The sequence below is a fragment of the Pantherophis guttatus genome, chromosome 2, assembly GCF_059756535.1.
Source record: "Pantherophis guttatus breed Tessera chromosome 2, ASM5975653v1, whole genome shotgun sequence".
NCBI lineage: Eukaryota > Metazoa > Chordata > Lepidosauria > Squamata > Colubridae > Pantherophis > Pantherophis guttatus.
In genome coordinates, this window is record NC_142064.1 from 279,663,587 (window position 1) to 279,685,463 (window position 21,877).

Sequence of the window (21,877 nt, forward strand, 5' to 3'; positions counted from 1 at the left end):
AGCTCCTCCCGGAGATACGGATCCCGGCTTTGCGCACTTTCCGCCGTGCCCTCAAGACCTTTCTATTTCAACAGGCTGGCCTGGCCTAACTTCCTTTTAATTGTTAATTTTAAATTTGTTTTAAAACAATAGGGGTGTTTTAATTTGTTTGGGCCAAATTATTTAATGTGCATTTATATTGTTTTCTAAATTTTGTATTATTTGTGTTTTATCTTTTGGCTGTTCACCGCCCTGAGTCCTTCGGGAATAGGGCGGTATATAAATCCAAAATAAAGTAAAGTAAAGCAAACGACTTCACATGCATTAATTTTTTTTAAAAAAAGTATTGTGCACTACAGTATCTTAACACCCAAGGAGGCCATGTTCCTCTTCTTTTCCAGCATGACCTCTCGGTACAGGGCTTTTTGCTCAGAATCCAGCAGGGCCCACTCCTCCATGGAGAAAAACACAGCTACGTCCTCAAGCGATACCAAATCCTAACACAGGGAGAGGAGAGAAACCACAACATATTCCATGAACATTCATAACAATGAACACTTCAATGAATTACATTTGAGTCTACTTCTTAATGAAAAACCTCCACAGTTTCCAAGTAGGGAAATAAGCATCTTAGGATATTGAATAGTTAGTAGCTGGAACAGTAAAGTCTACAATAAGCCATAACACAATTGTAACTGATTAGTTAAAAGTGCTGACTCATGCAGGATGCAATCTACCCTGCGATTGGTTGATGTAGGTATAAAGGGGGAGTTTGCCCTTTTTTCCCTTCCTTTTTTCCTTCTGTGTGTTCTGCATGATGTGTTAGACCAGTGATGGCTAACATTTTCGCCATCGCGTGCCAGGAGTGGGGGGCGGGCGGGGGTTCGTGCACCTATGTGCCCACATCCATAATTCTATGCAGCCCCCCCGCGCATGCACGTGCAACACCCCCCCTCCCGCTCCTGGCACATGATGGCCCGGTAGGTCCTTTTTTCTCTCTCACTTGGCTCTAGAGCCTTTCTAGGAGTCGGGAAAGGACCTTCCCCACCCACCTGGAGGTCCTCCAGAGGCCAGAAATGGCCTGTTTGCCAACTTCTGGTGGGATCAGAAGGCCTCTTTTTTTGCTGTCCCCAGCCTGCAGAGCCTCTCTAGAAGTCTGGGGAGGATGAAAACGGCCTTCCTCACATCTCTGGAGGCCAAAAACGGCCCATTTACCAACTTCCTAGAGAGTCTCTGGAGGCTGGGGACAGCAAAAAACGGGCCTTCCCCACCCCCGGCCCTCAAGACAGGAAACAGTCTGTTTCACGCCAGAGTTGAACTCGCGTGCCCACTGATATGGCTACGCGTGTCACCTGTGGCACCCATGCCATAGGTTGGCCATCACGGTGTTAGACTTACCTCATTGATGTTCCTGGATGATGACAAAGACTGCTGTAAATTTGTTGGTTAAATATATTTATATTTATATAATGTTGTAACATGCTCAGGAGCTACGCGCAGGCATGAGAGAATCATGCTGTACCGCGTATGCGAGATAAGGGCTGTAACAATTCACTAGCAGCTAGAATTATAGATCTTCCCAAATTTGGGCATTGCTTCCATGTATTACTTGTACTTACGTATGCATTACATGAGACATGCTGTAATATATTATTGGCTTAAGCTAACAAACCCCTCCTGCCTTTGTTTGTGTACAATAAAAGAGGCTCCCGGAGTCAGATCTGGGTCGTCTCATCCCGAGAAAACTCATGTCCGTGTCTTTTCTCAATATTGACCTCATGGGCGGCCCGCAGAAAACTCACAATATAAAAGCTACAAGTCTGTGTCAGTGTCTCCGACTTCATCTTTTTTTAAAAAAAAAAAAATTATTTTTTACACAAACACACAAACAATGTATTTTCATTTTAACTAAATTTACAATTTCTATACTTCCTTTTTGCCATGATATTTATTCTCATCTATTCCCGTTGCCGCGTGCCTCTGCAATGTGCAATGGGAAGAAAAGCACTTTCAGGCAGCAGCACTGCAATCCCCACCCTGAATCCAATCCGCTGCACATAGCAGGGGAACTGGCTGCCCGCCGCCTGAAACGCGGCTCTGAAAATTGGATTGGGGAATACGGGCAGCGGTGCCTGGAAAAGAGGGGCGTTTGACTTTAGGAGCTCCCATTTGGCTCGCTTGGCTCCTGGGCGCACAAAGGACTTAGGCAGCGGCGGTGGAGGCTCCTCACATTGCTGTGGAGTGAAGTCATCGCGACCAGTCTGCCCTGACCTGCCCGCTAGGCGGCCAGAGGGGTAACCAGCCGCAAATCGTGGCACCCGCCTTGTTCCCCGAAGCTGCCAGGAGGATCCCCCCCCCCAGACCGTCCGGAAGAGGGTTGTTCCTCAGGCTGTGCCCTGACCCAGATCCCTGCCGCCTGGAACTGCCCAAAAATGGCCGAAGGGTGGCAGCCGGAGGGTGGGCGGGGCTACATTCAGCGTATAAGACGCATCCAGATTTTCACCCCCTTTTGGGGGGTAAAAAGGTGCATCTTATACACCCAAAAATACGGTAGTCATTTCTACTTTCACCACCATATACCATTAAAGGTATTTCAATTATTAGTTTAAATTTATTCATATTTCTAAAAACTTATCGTTATTCAAATTTCAAAAATGCAAATAAAAATATTCCAATTATTATTCATTTCATTTTTACAATCATACGATTTCCCATTTCTTACTACAATTCATATTTCAATTCTAAGTATATATAGCATATTTCTCTTTCATTTCTTTCTCTTTTTCTCCCTTTTCATTTTTATTTTTGCCTTTTTCTTTCCCCTTTTTTCCTTTTGCGCTTTAAAATCTTGAACTCTCCCATTTTGCCCTATATTTCCCTTTGTTTCCCATCTCTTTTCTCCTTTTCTTATTTCCCCTCTGTTTATCCCAGTGTAATCATTTTGTATTTCAAAATCCTGGACTCTTCTATTCTGCCCTGCATTTCCTGTTGTTTTCCACCCTTACTCTCTCTTTTTTTTATCTTTTCACTGTTAATCCCAGTGTAATCATTTTAAGTTTTTTATGTTCTTTCTATTCCAAAGCTTTCCAAATAATTTTATTCAAAAGTCAATTTTCTTTTGTCCCGTTAAATTCCACTTCATACATCCTCTTTTCTTCCCCCCATGCCCATTAGCCGCTATTTTTACGCTGGGGTTTTGTCAGGTTTAAAAGGGTTTTTTTGTTGTTATTTCGCCTGTGGGTTGGCTGTCACTCACCCAGCTTCAAAAACTCCAGTCACCACTCCTGCTCAATACTTTGCCTGGTTGCCCCAGCTTCTTGACAGCCTCAATGGCTGCTGCCTCCGCTGCTGAATTAGAGAGTTTCCTCTGACCTTCGAGGAACTTGCCTGTTCCTCTTGGTCTTCTGAGGTACCTTTCCTTCTTCCCCATCCCTACAGGACGGTTCCGGTTGGAAGACCCCTTGGCAGCAGTTCGTCAGTCTGGGTTTTTGCGGAGCTCATTGGAGCCCGCTAATTCCCCAACTGTCTCGCCGCAATGCTTCCAGTCGAAAATATGGAGCTGGAGTGGGTGAGTGGCCACAGGAGGTCTGTCATCAGGTCTCTTAGTTTGCCTGCAGCCCAGCGGCATATTAGGATCCCCATGCCTCTGTCTGCTGCTGGTGCCGCCGTGCGAAGACGAGCCACAGAGTGCAATGACCAAGGGACAGGCAGGATGCAGCAGCTGCCAGATAACGTTGGTCCCCCTTGCCACCTCTTCTGCGTGCATCAGGGGGTGCAAAGTGAACAGCTGGGCTGATTAATCTGAAATCATGTCCCCCCCCCAAAAAAGACCTAGGGCTTATTTTGGAGCCCAAAAAAATATAAGCAAGTTTTATTTTGGGAAAAACTCAGTATCCAAAAGTTAATTCCTAATTATAAAAAGAAATTCTTATTTTTAATGGATCAAAAAAGTCTACTGCTTTGGAACCCCTTTTCCATACACTATGCATTTTTACAGATTCTCTTGGGCATGAAGCAAATTTTGAGAATCAACACAAACCAATTAGCATCATCTTTTCCTGCTGTGCATCTTCTTATGTCGATTAAAGTCACTACAGGTTCTGAATTTCTTTCCACACTCCACATACTGATATGGCTTCTCCCCGGCGTGGATTCTTTTATGACACCTAAGATTACTTGCATCTTTGAAACTCTTTCCACACTCAATGCATTTAAATGGCTTCTCCCCTGTGTGGATTCTTTTATGACGCGTAAGATAACTCCCGTCTTTAAAAGCTTTTCCACACTCAATGCATTTAAACGGCTTCTCTCCTGTGTGGATTCTTTTATGACGCGTAAGATAACTCCCGTCTTTAAAAGCTTTTCCACACTCAATGCATTTAAATGGCTTCTCCCCTGTGTGGATTCTTTTATGACGCGTAAGAGTCTTTCCGTCTTTGAAACTCTTTCCACACTCAATGCATTTAAACGGTTTCTCTCCTGTGTGGATCCTCATGTGGGAGGTAAGACTGCCACTCTCATTATAACATTTTCCACACTCCAGGCATTTATAGGGTTTCTCCCCTGAGTGAAGCCTTCTATGGTTCTTAAGTGAATGTCTTTGACTAAAGCTTTTTCCGCACTCATGACATGTATACGGTTTCTCCCCAGTGTGGGTCCTCTTGTGGCTACGAAGGCTACTGCTTATTCTGAAACTCATGCCACACTCCGTGCACTTATATGGTTTTTCCCCTGTGTGAATCCTTTTATGGATTGTCAGTTCTCCAGAAACACTGAAGCGTTTTCCACACTCCAGGCACTGATATGGTTTCTCCCCAGTGTGGGTTCTGCTATGTACAACATAGCCATTTTTTGTATTGAAGCTCTTTCCACACGTGCAGCATTGATATGGTTTCTCCCCAGTGTGGAGCGTTTTGTGGCGAGTGAGGGACGACAATTTAGTGAAGCATTTGCCACATTCGATGCACTTATATGGCTTTTCACCTGTGTGGGTCCTTTTATGGGTATTAAGGTTACTTGTTTGATTGAAGCACTTCCCACACTCGGAGCATTGATACGGTTTCTCTCCACTGTGGACACTTCTATGGGAGGTTAAGCTGCTGGAGTCACCGAAGCTCTTTCCACACTCCAGGCATTTGTATGGTTTCTCCCCTGTGTGGGTCCGTTCATGGGCATGAAGGCCATTAGAACTGACAAAGCGCTTTCCACACTGCAGGCACTGAAAGGGCTTCTCCCCCGTGTGGATTCTATGATGGACCGTAAGGTGTGAAGAGCAATGGAAGCGCTTTCCACACTCCATACATTGAAATGGTTTTTCTCCTGTGTGGGTCCTCTCGTGTGACTTAAGATGAACTTTTTGACTGAAGCTCTTTCCACAGTGCAGGCATTTATAAGGTTTCTCCCCTTTATGCATCCTATTATGTTGAGTTAGTGTATCACGTCTATTGAAGCTTTTTCCACACTCTAAACATTCATAGTGCTTCTCCCCTGTGTGAATCCTATTATGGCAAGTAAGGGAATCGGTGGTTCTGAAGCATTTTCCACACTCTTTGCATTTATACGGCTTCTCTCCAGTGTGGATTCTATTAAGTGAATTGAAATTGTCTTTATGGGTGAAACTCTTCCCACACACTGTACAATGATACGGCTTTTCCCCTGTATGGGTCCTATTATGGTAAGTGAGGTCATTTGCAGAGCGGAAGTACTTCCCACATTCCAGGCATTTACATGATTTATTACCAGTGGGGCTTTTTGGGGGGGAATTCGGTTCCTTGCTCCAAGTAAGCCTCGTTCTACCCTCCCTACATTGATGCAACTTCTCCTCTCTGTGGCTGCTTTGATGGGAAGCAAGGGAGGTGCTGGTTCTGAAGGTCTTTCCACAGGTGATGCATTGATGCTGCTTCCTCTCTTTGTGGACCCTCTTATGTGAATTAAGATGATTTTTCTGCCTGAAGGTCCTTCCACAATCCAGACATTTGTGTGGATTCTCTGCTTTGTGAATTTTTTTATGTGATGCAAGGGAGCGGCTTGTATCGAAGCTTTCTGCACACTCCGTACATTTGTACATTTCCCCTCCTTCTTGTATGCTTTCATGTAAAGGAGGAGGAAGGGTCCCTCTGGAGTGTTGCCTGCTTTCATCCTGTTTCTCTCCTGCGGGGATTTTGCAACAGTCACATAATCCCAATTCATCTCGAAGGGTTTTCCCACACCTTGAACACTCTCCTTTTTCTTGGCAATCATCTCCATCCAATAAAACATTGGGATCTGGACAAGGGAAACCAGAGCAATTCTCCAGCTCCCCCATTAACTGCTTTTCCTCAGAACTTTGCTTTCCATACATCTTTTCTACGTCTTCTTTTTTGTCTTTTGGCAAAGATGCTGCTGCCTCTTGGCCAGAATCCTCCATCTCCCATCCGTCACCTGCTTGGAATGGAAAAAAAAAAGAAAAGTTAAGACTAACTTAGGTGTGAAAGGGATCAAGCACCAGAACACTATAAATATTCGTCCAAACTCTCATTTGTCCAAAACATGATGCTATGCTTGTTATTAAGTTGATATAAGATTTGACCTTTGGCTACTAAATGTAAATATCTCAACAGAATCTCTTACCTAAGGAGGCCATGTTCCTCTTGTTTTCCAGCATGACCTCTTGGTACAGGGCTTTTTGCTCAGAATCCAGCAGGGCCCACTCCTCCACGGAGAAAAACACAGCTACATCCTCAAGCGATATCAAATCCTGACACAAGGAGAGGAGAGAAACAACAACTTATTCCATGAACCTTCCTAACAATGAATTACATTTGCGTCTACTTCTTAATGAAAAACCTCTAGTTTTCATGTAGGGCAAACAAACATGTTAGGATATTGAATTTAGAATCTGAAACAGTAAAGTATACAAATAGGCCGGAACACAATTGTAACTGATTAGAGAGTGCTGACTCATGCATGATGCAATCTACGCTATGATTGGTTACTGTAAGTATAAAGGGGTGTTTCCCTTTTTTCCCTCCTTTTTTCCTTCTCCTTAGATTTACATCATGATGTTCCTGACTATCTTACGTTCTTCCTTTTCTGGATGATGACAAAGACTGCAGTAAATTTGTAGGTTAAACATATTTATATTTATATAAAATCTACAAGTCTGTGTCAGTGTCTCTGACTTTATCTGGACAGCTGCTGGGCAATTTCATGACCAAACATCTTCCCTGGAGAACCTTTCCGAAAACATAAAGTGCCTCTGGCTAGAGATACATCTAGTTAATGTTTTATTGGTTTGTCTGATGCCAGAGGAGCAGCAACCACATATTCGTTTGTTGTCCATTGATGGGCTTGACCTTGGATATCTTGACTGAATCCAACTTTGGGTTAATTGTACCCAGTGTGGTGAGCCGATGAATCCTTCCAAATCAAGTGGGTTCACCATTTAATTTCTGTGCAAAAGTCAAGCTTGAACTTTACTTTTTCTTTAGGCTCTCATGGTCAACACTTTTTAAAAATCCTTAGTAAAGACCACATCTGGAATACCGAGTTCAGTTTTGGTCACAACATTACTAAAAAGATGTGGAGACTTTGGAAAAAGTGCAAAGAGCAACTAAGGATTAAAGGCCTTGAGACTAAAACATATGAAAAACAGTTGCAGGAACTGGATATGGCTAGTCTGGAGAAAAGAAGGACTAGGGGAGACATGATAGCCGTGTTCCAGTATTTGTGGGGCTGCCGCAAACAAGAAGTGCTCAACTTATTTTCCAAAGCACCAGAAAGCAAGACAAGAAACAATGGATGGAAACTAATCAAGGAGAAAGGCAACCTGGAATTAAGGAGAAACTTCCTGGCAGTGAAAACAATTGACTAATGGAACGGTTTGCCTTCAGAAGTTGTGGGCTGGAAGTTTTTAAGGACAGACTGGACACCCACTTGTCTGAAATGGTATCGGGTCTCCTGCTTGAAACAGGGGGATAGACTAGAAGATCTCTAAGATCCCTTCCCATAGTGTTATTCTGTTATTGCGAGATTGGCACATCTGGGGAGGGGAGGGAAGAATCCTCCTACCTGCCTTGGAAGCTCAACTGTTGTTAATCCTCCACTATAAAGACCTGAGGTTCCGGGGGATGAAACAATATGAAATAATAAAAACTGTGCATGCCCCAAGATGGCGACGCCCGTCTAGATCGCGTCTAAGGATGGGTGGCTCGTGGACTGGCAGGGGTCTTCTGGGGCTGCCATGAACATCAGCAACCCCTTTTCCAGTTGGAGGAGTCTCTCCCCAGCCTGATGAGGGCTTTTTCGCCCTCCGGAACCTCGTGGCTGGGGAGAAGTGACCGGAAGACGGCGCGGGTGGAAGAACGCCAAGGCTGAACGCCGACAGCCCGGCTGCATCGGCTCCGCCGTTTTTTTCTCCCTGTTTGGCCGAGGCGGCGGCGGTCAGAGCGTTGGTGGCGGCGGTGATGCCCAGCGAGCTCCCCCCTGACCCTGGATGCCCCTGGGGGTTTCTTTTGGGGGCGCTGGGGAACGCTGGGAGCTCGGGTGTGGCCAGCGCCGAGGATGACGCTGTGGTAATGGCGGCTGCTGCGTGGCAACCAGGTCGAGGGCGGTGGTGCTGAGAGCTGGAGAGTTGTTGGCATTGGAGGAGAGGAGAGGAACATCAAGCCTCGACATTGAAATGGGGGAGTTGAACCCCATTGTGCTCAGGGGTTGAAGGATACATGGCTGACGTTAAGGGTTTGTGTGGAAAGACCTGGGGTTGGAGAGGCTGGTGGATGGCTCAAGTATTGGGTCGCTATGGATGGCCTCCCCCACTCCCTTTTTCTGGCCCTGTTATCGGCCTATCGGCCAATGTCGACTTTCTTCCCCAGAGCTTGGGACCTGGCTCTGTCTTTCGTCCTGTCTCCTGGCTGTATGGAGGACAAGGCAGTTACGGGAGGATGGATGGAGCCAACTCCAGACTACGTTCGCCGCGGATGGGACTCATCTTTCCAGGGCCAGGAAGCCCAAACCACCGTGAGAGGGTGGTTTTTGGACTTTTTCTGACTTTTTCCATCTTGCCTTGATTAGGATGGCCAACCACCCTAAGAGGGTGGTTGGATAGTTTCCCTCAGCTGGACTGAACGTGAGGACTCCTACCCATTACTGTGAGAGGGTAATGGTGACTCTTCCGATTAACTTAGTCTTGCTTCCTGGACATTTGAAACCATCATTATAAACCCCTAGGCCATGTCTAGGCCAAATTTGTATTATCACTCTAGTGTTAAAATGTATTCTAGGGCAAAGCTTCTTGCGCTGCGAGATTCCCCCCTCTCGCAGGCCTGGCCCTCTATGTTATCGAGGGCCCACCTTAATGACGGATCTTGGGACCCCGAGAGGTGGCATGTCGCAAAAAAGGGGATTGAGGGGTTTTTTAAAGACTTTTTAAAATAGACTTTTAAGGGGTTCTGAGTGTGGGGGAGGTTATGTGGGTTTTGGGGAAAACCCACGGGGGTTGGAGACCAGTCCGGCTGCTATTAATGGTGCCGTAGGGGGTGCGGACGCTGGGGGAAAGGGGACTGTTAGAATGCCCTCTAGTGAGGGCTTCTCTATTAACACGCTGAGTGGGAGGGGCAGGTATGGCGGGAGAAGGGGGCCATATCATGTGGTGGGGGCACGTGCTCGCTATCTCCGAGCGATTGCGTGCCCCGGTCCCCTTAGCTCTTCCCATTCCCCAGGCTGCTTAGAGTCTCAGGGCCCGAGTCTCCGGCTGATGTTATGTAATGCCAGGTCCGTAGTAAATAAAGCCCCCCTCATTTGTGATCTTATTCAGGAGGGGGGAGCGGACCTGGCAGGTATCACGGAGACCTGGTTGGGCCATGAGGGGGGAGTTCCCCTCGTGGAGATGTGCCCATCAGGCTTCCGTGCATTTCATCAGCCAAGAGCTCAGGGCAGGGGCGGGGGGGGGGTGGCGGTCATTCTAAAAGAAGGTCTTGATCCGAGGGAGACCACTGTACCTCAGATAGCCGGATGTGAGTCCCTTTTTGTGAAGTGGGGTCGTGGGGTGCAGATGGGTCTGTTGATCACGTACCTGGCTCCCTGCCACGTGGCAACGACCCTGCCCGAACTGCTCAATGTTATAGCCGAGGTGGCGGCTGATACCCCCAGACTTGTGGTCATGGGGGATTTCAACCTGCCATCCAGCGGTGAAACATCTGAGGTAGCTCGGGAGTTCATGGCTTCCATGACGGCCATGGACCTGACCCAAGTAATTCACGGCCCTACTCATATGGGGGGACACACTCTGGACTTAGTTTTTATCTCTGGTCAGTGGTTGAGTGGCCTTGATATAGGGGATGTAGATATTGAACCCTTGTCATGGTCTGTGTTGCAATATTTTTAGGATCAGACTCAATAATAATAATGAGAGTTAGAGGTTTAAATATATTTCTCTTTAATTATAATAGGCATTCTATATTCACTGAATATTCACAGATAGAAGCGAAGAAAATGGTGGAGGTGGCTCCTTATATATACAAAGGGTGGAGCCAAGAGTGGGAGTAGTGAATTATGAATACATTAAGAACCAAAGAATAAGTTAACCCCTGATATCCCATATATACATTATTTACACATTAGGGAATAAGGCATTTACATCTGACAAATCCCCCTCTAAATGCCGGTTCGCTATACAACACCAATTACATTCAGATTCAGGACAATATAAGACATACAATTTGGAAGTTAAGTATTTGTGCTGTTTAGAAGGTAAAGGCTTCGTCAATATGTCAGCTAATTGTTCAGAGGTATCACAATGCACTGCTTTGATAAATCCATCTTGAGACAATTGTCTCACATGCTTAAATTTTATATCTATATGCCTGGATCTTTGTCCAATGGCATCGGATCTAGATATTTCAATGGCCGCTTTATTGTCTTCATGCATAACAAAAGGCAAAGCAGGTTTTTTCCAAACATCTGAAATTAAATCATTAAACCATACAAGGTTATTTGCAGCTTTGGATAAACAAACATATTCCGCTTCTGTGGTTGAAGTGGCTACCAGTTCTTGTTTACCAGTGTACCAGTAAACTGGACAGTCATTTAACAGAAAAATATAACCAGAAGTACTTTTTCTGCATGATATATCTCCAGCCCAATCCGCATCTGCGTAACATGTAAGTCTTGGTTCTTTATTATCACTAGGTTCTAATACTAGGCAAAAGTCTAATGTACTTTTCAGATATCTTAAAATTCTTTTGACAGCTTCCCAGTGATACATTGTTGGTTTGCTAACGTGCCTTGATAATAAATTGAGTGGTAATGCAATATCTGGCCTGGTCCAATTAGATATATAAAGAAGTGAACCTATGACTGATCTATAAAATGTATTATCCCTGAATTCAGGGGAAGATTCATCAGTATTTCTAAGGAAATCAGTTTGCATAGGAGTGTCACAGGGTTTGGCATTGTTTAAATTGCATTTGTTTAGAAGTTCAATAATCTTATCTTTCTGAGTAAGTTTGAATCCCCTTCTAGTTTTGTTAATTTGTACACCAAGGTATTTGTTTACTTTACCTAGAGATTTCAACGAGAAATGTTCATTTAACTTGTTTACAAAGATTTCTCTTCTCTCTTTGTGTTTTCCTATATATAAAATATCATCTACATAAATCAATACAAATTCAATGTGATCATCACTCTTTTTGACAAAGAAACAGTTATCAGCAGTGGTAGCGTTGAAATCCATGGTCTTAAGTACTTTTACCAAGCAATCGTACCATCTTTTGCCAGATTGCTTTAATCCGTATAAACTCTTGTTCAATAGCCAAATTTCATTTTTATTGGTGTATTGACTGTGAGGTGCTCTTACATATATTTCCTTATCTAGTTTTGCGTGTAGGTACGCAGTCTGTATGTCATATTGAAATACATCAAGATTGAGTGCGGATGCTACTACTAGAGCTGTTTTAACACTCTCTGTTCTTACTGTGGGGGAGTATGTGTCAGTATAGTCCTCCGGATATTTTTGTGCATAACCTTGTGCAACCAATCTAGCTTTGTATAAGGTATTGCCTCCTTCTAGGTTCTTAATTTTATAAATCCACCTGGTACCAATAATTGTTTTATCTTTAGGTGCAATCGCAGGTGTGAATACATTTAATCCTTGCAAACTTTCCATCTCTTTTTTCATAGCTAGTTCCCATTTTTCCTTTTCTTCACGAGGTAGTTTTAATACTTCCTCATATGTATTAGGTGTTATTTGTTCACCATCCATATGCATTATGTAATCTCTGTATTTATTTGGTATTTGATTTCTGTTGTTCCTAATAGCTCTTTCTGGTTTGCTATGGTAGTCATGCAAATATCTTGCTTCCTTTTTTGTTAATGTGTCTGTCTTTATTTTGTGTTGACTATTTGTCCATGTTTTGGTTTTGTTTTTATTTTTGATGACATTTTGATTTTCTATTGTCCCTTCCTCACGAGATTTGGTATCTTTGCATTTATTCGGAAATATTTCATTAAGATGTAATTTAGACCAGTTGGCCTGTTCATGGAACACAGCTGTTCTGGAAACTATAAATTTATTATTATTATCAATGAATCTGTACCCTTTGGTGCCAGTTTCATATCCCATAAATCTTAGTCTTCTGGATACGTTTTCTCCCTTTCTTCTCAACTGTTTGGGTATGTGTACGTCTGCAGTGACCCCAAATATGTGCATGTGTGCTAATTTTGGTTTCCTATTATACATCACCTCATATGGTGTCTTATTCACAATACTGGACCAGGTTCTATTTTGAGTGTAATTTGAATAGTGTAGGGCTTCTGACCAAAATTGTTTGCCTAAACCAGCATCCTCTAATGTGCATCTAATCATGGCTTGTAATGTGGAATTCTTTCTCTCTGCAATCCCGTTCTGGAACGCAGAAAATGGACTAGACGTGTAATGTAGCATTCCTCTATCCTTTAACCATTGGGAGAATTCTTTAGACATGAATTCACATCCCCTATCTGTCATAATTTGTTTTATTCTGATATTATGTTGTGTTTCTATGCGTTTGTAAAATTCCTTAAATTTTTGAAAGGTTTCATCCTTGTGTTTCAATGTGTAAACAAAACCATAGCGACTGTAATCGTCTACTATTGTTAGGAAGTAACGTTTTCTATAAGTGATTGATGGAGTTAATGGGCCAACTAAGTCCATGTGTACTAAGTCAAAAATTTTGTTAGTTGATCTGGTGGATTTTTTTGGCCTGGGACTAGTTTTTAATTTAGTAGATTTACATACTGAGCATTCCAAATAATTTTCACAATTTTTTATTTTGACACCTTCTGCGTGTTCAGTCATTTTTTGTACTACAGGAAAACTTGCATGTCCTAACTTCCTATGTAAGATATGAGCACACTCGTCATGAATTGGTTTACCTATTTTTGGTTTCTTCTCATTGTGTGTATCTGTGTGATCATGAGATATTTTACATTCATCATTGTCACTGTTACTAATATTTTCATCATCTGCCTCAATACAATCTTCCATATTTGAATCAATGTTATGTAACCATCTTTCTTTTGTTATCAGATAGGGTAGGCCTCCTTTAATCATCACAGTGCCTACATTTGTTTTATTCTTCTCTAAAGTTGCTTTTCCCTTTGAGAAAACTATATTGATGTCAGAATCTCTGCTTAGTTTTATGGCACTTAGTATGTTATGAGGTATTTCTGGTATTAACAATACCCCCTCTATTTTTCCTAGACCAGGCAAGGTCACATTCCCTCTGCCTAATACTTGAACTTTTTCTTGATTAGCTACCTTTATTACAAACTTATCTTCTGTAAATGAAGACAATATATTTTTGTTATTAGTGGTGTGATTAGTTGCTCCAGAATCAATAAGCCAATTATTGTTCTCATTTTGTTGCGTTTTAGTGCTGTCTTGTTTATTTAGTCCATTCAGTGAACCAGATTTTCTCTCTTTTGAATTTTCTCTGCCCCCTCTACTTTCTCTGTAATTTGGTGGGCTTCTATATTTATGTCTATCTGTGGAAGACTGTCTATAATTGTATTTGTTCCTATATTCTGACCTATGTCTTTCCTTTGAAATTTTGGGACAATCTCTTCTATTGTGTTCTCTGGATCCACAATTGTGGCATTTAAAAGTTTCATTATATTTTTCTTGGAAAGCTACCTTCCTAAAAGATTTGTGTTCTGTGTGATTGCTATAACGATTTTTTCTTGAATTGTCTTCTGCTATCAATTTGTTAGACAGACTTTCTATTGACAAATATCCTAGATTGATGGTGTCTAAGTGTGACATAAAACTATCCCATGATGAATCAAGTGAGTTGATAATAACACTTTTCATTGTTTGATCTGAAATCACTTCCCCCCTCAAATGCAGCTCAGCTCTTATTTTGTTTAAAGATATTAAATGCTCACTTATGGAAACCCCTGGTTTTACTCTGGAAGAAAAGAAGTCCTTAGACATTCTTGTGGTGGTAGCTACACTATCGCTGTGAAACAAATTAAACATGCATTGAATTATTTCTGAAACAGTTAGATTTGGTTTGATGCTATGATACATTGCAGGAGACACGCTAGATATTATTAAGAAAAATGCCTTATGGTGTAAACAATCTATTTTTAAAGTCCAAGGTCTTCTTGGGGGACTAGTGATAAAAAATAGTAAATTTTCTTTCATAAAGACAACCTGGAGCTGTTGATACCATTCTTGTAAATTAATGCCATCAACCCTAAGTTTTGGGAAGTCACTGGGTAAGTTACCCACATTATTTTGTCCATTACTTACAACCTGAGGTAGTCCGTGGTCTCGCAAGTGTAGGAAATTGCAAAACGGCATGGGGATGCTCGCAACGAGTCTGCGCAGTTCTCTGGCCAGTTCAAGTCTTTCCGGACCGTCTACGTAGTTTCGCACATGCGCGTTGTTCATTTCTTCTTTGACGTCGTCGTGGAAGGTTCTCTCCATTGTAGCTCGTTCGCTCCGCTCCTCTTCAGACGAGTCGGTCTCTGGCTCGGTCTTAGGAGTTCTGATGGCGGCGACTGTTCTTCTCTTTCTTTTGGGTGCGTTGGCACTTGCTTCGGTCTGCGGTGTAGGGCGGAATCGACATGGCTCTCTGGGCTCGGGCGTCGTCGTCCTCGAAGTCAGGATGGGAGCGTGCAGGTCTTGAAGTATCGGCTTGTTCGCTTGCTTCTTCGTTGGCGCTTTGGAAATTTTTAATTTTGGTTCAAATGCAGCAAAAAGCGTCTTCATTGCTGACTTTACTTGGGATTTCGTTAAGTCGTCTTCATTTTCTGATTCTGGCTCTTCCGAAGAGTTTGAATCCTCCTTTTCACTTTCGTTGTCTGATAACGTTTTTCGCGCCAGAAATTTTGAACTGAGCATTTTGATTGGCTCTGCTTCGCTCACTTTGGAGGCTTGTTGAAACCAAGATGGCTGCCATTCAAAATTTCGCGCGGGATCACATCTTTTCTTTTTCATAACGACTTTCTCTGTAGTCATATCACTCACAGTTTTTTGGTCTTTGGGTTTCTCTTTAGCGATGTTTTTCTCTCTCGCTGCTCCGCTGTTCTTCAGCATTTCTTGGAGGTTCGCGATGAGGCTTTCATCATTCTTCTGGCTTTTTAATAACTTCAGTATCTCTGACCTGAGTTCGTTATTTTCTATTTCGATTTTCTCCTGGCCATCATTTTCATTTATTAATTCTTCTTCTTCAGTGGTGTATTCTTCGGATTCTCTCGAAATCGCGTTTGTGGATTCGTTGATTATTTCTTGTTCAGTTTCTATTTCTTTGCTGTAGGCCCTGGTGTTGGGCCTATCTTTCTTAGACATTTTTAGGTATTTATTGAGTCAATTAACCATCCTCTGCTACCAGTTTGTTGCAATATTTTTAGGATCAGACTCAATAATAATAATGAGAGTTAGAGGTTTAAATATATTTCTCTTTAATTATAATAGGCATTCTATATTCACTGAATATTCACAGATAGAAGCGAAGAAAATGGTGGAGGTGGCTCCTTATATATACAAAGGGTGGAGCCAAGAGTGGGAGTGGTGAATTATGAATACATTAAGAACCAAAGAATAAGTTAACCCCTGATATCCCATATATACATTATTTACACATTAGGGAATAAGGCATTTACATCTGACAGTCTGACCACTCGCTCCTTCGACTTGACTTTCTGACCGCCGTACCCTGTCGCAGGGAGGCGGAACTGACCAGGTGGTTCCGCCCCAGGCGCCTGATGGACCCTGATAGGTTCCAGATGGAGCTTGGGCCATTTCCTGAGACTCTAGCTCATGACTCAGCTGATGACCTGGTGGCCGCCTGGGATAGGGCGGCTGCCGGGGCTTTGGACCGGGTCGTGCCTTTGCGGCCTCTGACCCGGCACCGAACTCACTTAGCTCCTTGGTTTTCCGAGGAGCTGAGGGAGATGAAGCGCCGGAAAAGACGCCTAGAGAGCGGTTGGAGGGCCAGTCGTTCCGAGTCTGACTTGACACTGGTAAGGTCTCATATTAAGACCTACCTAGTGGCGATAAAAGCGGCGAAATCTAGCTATTTTGCCGCTCTTATCGCGTCATCAGATAATCGCCCAGCCACCCTGTTTAGGGTGACCCGCTCCCTCCTCCATCTGGGAGTGCGGGAGGACCCCTTGCAGGGCCGAGCTGAGTATTTTGTACAGTATCTGGATGATAAAATAACTCAGATTCGGGAAGACTTGGCCGCCGACTGGGTTAGTTCAGACGAGATGACTGAGGCAGGCCTTGAGAGTGTTATCTGGGAGGAGTTCGATCCTGTGGCTCCCGAGGACGTGGACAGGATCTTGGGGCGGCTGAACGCAACCACATGTTTATTGGACCCGTGTCCCTCCTGGTTGGTGCTGGCTTCCCGGGAGGTTACACGAGGCTGCCTCCAGGGGATTATTAACGCTTCTTTGAGCGAGGGTGTCCTGCCGGCCGCCTTGAAAGAGGCGGTGGTGAGGCCTCTCCTCAAGAAGCCATCCCTGGATCCGGCTGTTTTGGCTAACTATCCTCCAGTCTCCAACCTTCGCTTTATTGCGAAGGTTGTTGAGAGTGTGGTGGCGCGACAGCTTCCCCAGTACCTGGATGAAGCTGTCTATCTGGATCCGCTCCAGTCCGGCTTCGGACCTGGGTACAGCACGGAAACGGCATTGGTCGCATTGGTGGATGATCTCTGGAGGGCCCAGGATAGGGGTTATTCCTCTATCCTGGTCCTATTAGACCTCTCAGCAGCTTTTGATACCATCGACCATGGTATCATGTTGCGCCGGCTGGAGGGACTGGGAGTGGGGGGCACCGTTTTGCGGTGGTTCTCCTCCTATCTCTCCGACCGGTCGCAATCCGTGTTGACAGGGGGGCAGCGGTCGACCCCAAGGTGCCTTGTTTGTGGGGTGCCGCAAGGGTCGGTCCTCTCGCCCCTCCTGTTCAACATTTATGTGAAGCCGCTGGGTGAGATCATCCGTGGTTTTGGGGTGGAGTTCTATCAGTACGCTGATGATACTCAGCTGTACATTTCCACCCCAGACCATCCCAATGATGCCTTGGAAGTGATGTCCCAGTGCCTGGAGGCCGTGCGGATCTGGATGGGGAGAAACAGGCTTCGACTGAACCCTTCCAAGACCGAGTGGCTTTGGCTGCCGGCGTCCCGGTATAGCCAGCTGACGCCATCGCTGGTTATTGGGGGCGAATCATTGGCCCCCACGGAGAGGGCCCGCAACTTGGGTGTCCTCCTGGATGCGCGGCTGTCTTTAGAAGGGCATATGACAGCCGTGGCCAGGGGGGCTTTTTGTCAAGTTCGCCTGATACGCCAGTTGCGCCCCTTTCTGGACCGGGACTCCCTACGCACGGTCACTCAAGCACTCGTCACTTCTCGTCTGGACTATTGTAACGCTCTCTACATGGGGCTCCCCTTGGGGTACACCCGGAGGCTCCAACTGGTGCAGAATGCGGCTGCGCGGGGATTATGGGAACAACGGGGCGCTCCCATGTGACTCCTCTCCTGCGCGAGCTGCATTGGCTTCCGGTGGACTTCCGGGTGCGCTTCAAGGTGTTGGTGACCACCTTTAAAGCACTCCATGGCTTAGGGCCAGGGTACTTACAGGACCACCTTCTGCCACCAATAGCCTCCCACCGGCCGGTTCGCTCCCACAGAGAGGGCCTCCTCAGGGTGCCGTCAGCCAGACAATGCCGGCTGACCACCCCCAGGAGGAGAGCCTTCTCTGTGGTGGCACCTACCCTATGGAACAATCTACCCCCAGAGTTACGAGTGATCTCCGACCTCCAGATTTTTCGTCGGGCCCTAAAAACTTATTTTTTTCAGTTAGCCGGTCTGTCTTGATTTTAGGGTTAGTTTTAAAATTTTAATATTGATTTTAATTGACAAATTTTAAATTATGGGCCAAATTTATAAATTATTTTAACTTTATTTTTAACTGTGATGTTTGTATAGATGTTTTTATCTTGGCTGTTCACCGCCCTGAGTCCGAAAGGAGAAGGGCGGTATAGAAATTTGAATAATAAATAAATAATTGAAGACGAGGCCACAAGAGTGTCTAGGAGTGAAAAAAACAACAACAAGGGAATAATTTGCCATCAAACATCCTAATGATATTCCTGAGCAGCCTGTATTTCTAGGCTAACTAGGGAACCCCTTTATGTGAGTCCCTTGCAGCCACACCAACATTACATAGAAGCTCACCCTGGGTGAGAAGAAAACTGAAAGGGGTGGAAGGACCAGGGATTGGATTCAGAGGCAGATTATCTCAGCCATGAATGTATGTATTAAAGGACCACAGAGCTGGACTCTGGAGGCCTCAAGCAGATCCGCTCCCATTTCCAGGGAGTTGTGCTGAGTTGTTAGTCAGGAGTACTAGATCTGGCCTGGCACCAACAAAGAGACAGAGTCCAAATTGTCTCTCACGTATACAGGTAGTCCTCGAATTACAGCCATTCATTTAGTGACTCTTCAAAGTTACCAGGACACTGAAAAACGTGACTCCTGGCAGCTTTTCACAGGACCTTTGCAGCATCCCCATGGTCACCTGATCAAAATTTGGACACTGGGCAACTGGCTCCTATTTGTTAGGGCTACAGAGTCCCAGGGTCACGTGATCCCACTGCAATCTTCCCACAAGCAAAGTCAATAGAGAAGCCAGGTTCCCTTAACCACCGTGTTACTAACTGAACAACGGCAGTGGGTTCACTTAACAACTGTAGCAAGAAAGGTCATAAAAAGGGGGAAAACTCACTTAGCCACTATCGCGCCAAGCAACAGAAATTCTGGGCTCGATTGTGGTCCTAAATCAAGGACTCAGATTTGGACAATGGCTGGGATAGATCTGGAATGATTTCTTTCATGCTTTCGTATTTCAGTGACATCAGCAGGAAATACAGTTGTTTGATTGACAGGAGATACAGTAAGGAAGGTACCAAAGAAGCCATGCCCAAATCCTGCAGCGTTAAGGATTTTTAGCAAGACAGTTGTGGTTTCTCTCTCACCTTTCCCAGATATGGGACACAGGTCTTTATTTCAGCCATTTCAAGGTACGAATCTTGATCCCCAGAATCCTGACTAAGATCACTGGAGGCTTTTAAGAAGAGACTGGACAGCCAATTGTCTGAAATGGTATAGACTCCTCCTCCTCAAACAGGGGGTTGGACTAGAAGACCTCCAAGGTCCCTCCCAACTCCAAGTAGGTTATTCTATGTTTATATAATGTCCACCGTCCTTATCAGATGATAGAAACTCTTTTCAAAGCTGGGACTTGCCCTTTGGAATACCCCACTGTAAAAGAGGAAAATTAGGGCCCTTTTATTGCTGGTGGACTTCAACTCCCAGAATTCCTGACACAGCTGGCTCGGGGATTCTGGGAGTTGAAGTCCACCAGTCCTAAAAGGGCCCTACTTCCCCACCCCTGGCCTACAGCGACCTTTCCCAATCTTGGGAGCTGTAAAATAGGTGGACTTCAACACACATGGAGAATTCTGGGAGCAGAAATCCACAGGCCACAAAGTTGCCAAGGCTGAGAAACAGCGGCCCACAGGAGAAGGCCGATAAATGCACCCAAGACTCTAAAAACCCAGTTAAATTGAAGAATGGAAAGGAACTGAAGGGATGAAAGAAAAGAGGGCGAAGAGATTAAAGGGCCTCAGGAGGAGCCTTTCCCCGATGCTCCCTCCGGAGGCGGCTCCTCTCGACACAAGGGCTCCTGGGAGGGATCGCCCCCTTTTCTCCCCGCCGCTTCCGCAGCCCTCGAACTCCCAGCCTCCCGGATCTGAAGCGGCCCCGGAGAAAAGGAAAAGGAGGGGAAACGACCAGGAATAATAATAGTAATAATAATCATCATCTCCCCCAGGAGAAAGTGGGGACTGCAGGAGGATCTTAGCAGCGCCCCAAGAAGCTGCACTGAAGGGTCTCCTGTCCGAGCATTTCCCCAGGTGGGAAGAAGGAAGGAAGGGAGGGAGGGAGGAGCTTCTCACCTGGCGCTCCATAGGGAAGAGGCGGCTCTCTTCCTCGCCCGGACTCCGCTCCCCAAGAGAGGCGCCCAGGATCGCCGCCGGACTCGCACCTGGATCCCCCTCCCCGGAACGACCCCAGCCAGGAGTCTGCACAGAACCAGACAGGAAGCCCTTGTAGCTCCTCCCCTCTCCGTCCAGCTCCTCCCCTTCTCTAAAGGCCTGAGAGCGCCGCCCACTCGGGGTGCCCCTGCTTGCCCCCCCCACCCCTCCCCCGCTCCCCCGTGGGATGGTCAGCTGGAGGGCGAGTCCATTGCTTCTTTGCCCCAGGGAGAGAAAGGGGGAGAGGGGGAGGGGAGGAAGCCCAGGATGGGAGGAGGGAAGGGAAAGGGATGCGGAGCAGCAAAGTTACACATTACAAATTTGTTGCCGTAATTCGAGGATCGGACTCAATAAAGAATTCAGAGTTGTAGTATTCAAACAAAGTATTATTTATTCACAGAAGGCATTCTATATTCACAGAGTGATTGCGGATAGAAGCGAGGAGGAGGAGTGTGCATCTCCTGTTATACCAGGGAGGAGGAGTGGTTAGTGAGAAATACATTATGAAAAGAAGAATAAATTAACCCTTGGTACTCCATGAGCATATCTCTCTTTCATTCGAGAATAAGGCATAGGGACTCTAACATAAATATAATATTCTCAAAAGGAAAAGTAACTCTAGAGAAAAACAAAATAAACATAGGTAATATAATCACCAAAGGAGATTTACCTTATTTGATCACAGAGGAAAGATGGCTACACAACATTGATTCAAACATTGAAAATGACACTAACAGAGAAAATGAAAATGATACAGATAGTGACAATGAGGAACATGAACCAGAACATAATGATAGAACTATATCTGTCAGCAATACACACACTAACAAAAGACCAATAATTGGAAAACCAATTCATGATGAATGTGCACATATATTACACAGAAAATTAGGACATGCCAGTTTTCCTGTAATACAAAAAATGATTGAACATGCTGAAGGTGTTAAAATAAAAGACTGTAAAAATTACTTGGAATGTTCAGTATGTAAGTCCTCAAAACTCAGAATCAAGCCCAGACCAAAAAAGGCAACAAGATCATCAAATCATATTTTTGACCTAGTACATATGGACCTAGTTGGCCCACTAACTCCATCAATTACATACAAAAAACGATATTTTCTTACCATTGTAGACGACTACAGCCGTTATGGCTTTGTCTATACCTTAAGACACAAAGATGAAACATTTCAAAAATTCAAAGAATTTTATAAACGTGTAGAAACACAACACAACACAAAAATAAGACAGATCATGACAGACAGAGGATCTGAGTTTATGTCAAAGGAATTCTCCCAATGGTTAAAAGCAAAAGGGATGTTACATTTCACTTCTAGTCCT

General features: G+C 44.7%; 2 protein-coding genes and 1 long non-coding RNA gene across 7 annotated transcripts in view; 1 reads left to right on the forward strand and 2 right to left on the reverse strand.

The window, feature by feature from the left end:
• The window catches only part of LOC148116003 (uncharacterized), a 47,741-nt gene extending 27,147 nt beyond the window's left edge, over positions 1-20,594 (reverse strand). The window contains exon 1 of the mRNA XM_087884675.1: positions 20,462-20,594. The gene's annotated coding sequence lies outside the window, so the exon portion shown is untranslated. The remainder of the gene's footprint in view (positions 1-20,461) is intronic.
• LOC148116006 (uncharacterized) lies at positions 1-20,604 on the reverse strand. Of its 5 annotated transcripts, XM_087884628.1 has the most exons (4): positions 20,462-20,597; positions 6,589-6,715; positions 4,019-6,402; positions 1-476 (listed from the first exon to the last, which is right to left on the reverse strand). In XM_087884628.1, exons 1-3 carry the CDS (start codon positions 20,471-20,473, stop codon positions 4,028-4,030), a joined length of 2,514 nt encoding a protein of 837 aa, XP_087740754.1. In that variant the 5' UTR covers positions 20,474-20,597; the 3' UTR covers positions 1-476; positions 4,019-4,027. The 5 variants fall into 5 exon arrangements, with proteins under 5 accessions (XP_087740754.1, XP_087740755.1, XP_087740753.1 ...); XM_087884629.1 differs by lacking the exon at positions 1-476 and having other exon boundaries at positions 3,821-6,399; positions 20,462-20,604; XM_087884627.1 differs by lacking the exon at positions 1-476 and having other exon boundaries at positions 3,821-6,402; positions 20,462-20,604.
• Positions 20,072-21,877, forward strand: part of LOC148116007 (uncharacterized) — an 8,487-nt gene continuing 6,681 nt past the window's right edge. Inside the window, exon 1 of the long non-coding RNA XR_015731830.1 lies at positions 20,072-20,419. This is a non-coding gene — a long non-coding RNA (uncharacterized LOC148116007). The remainder of the gene's footprint in view (positions 20,420-21,877) is intronic.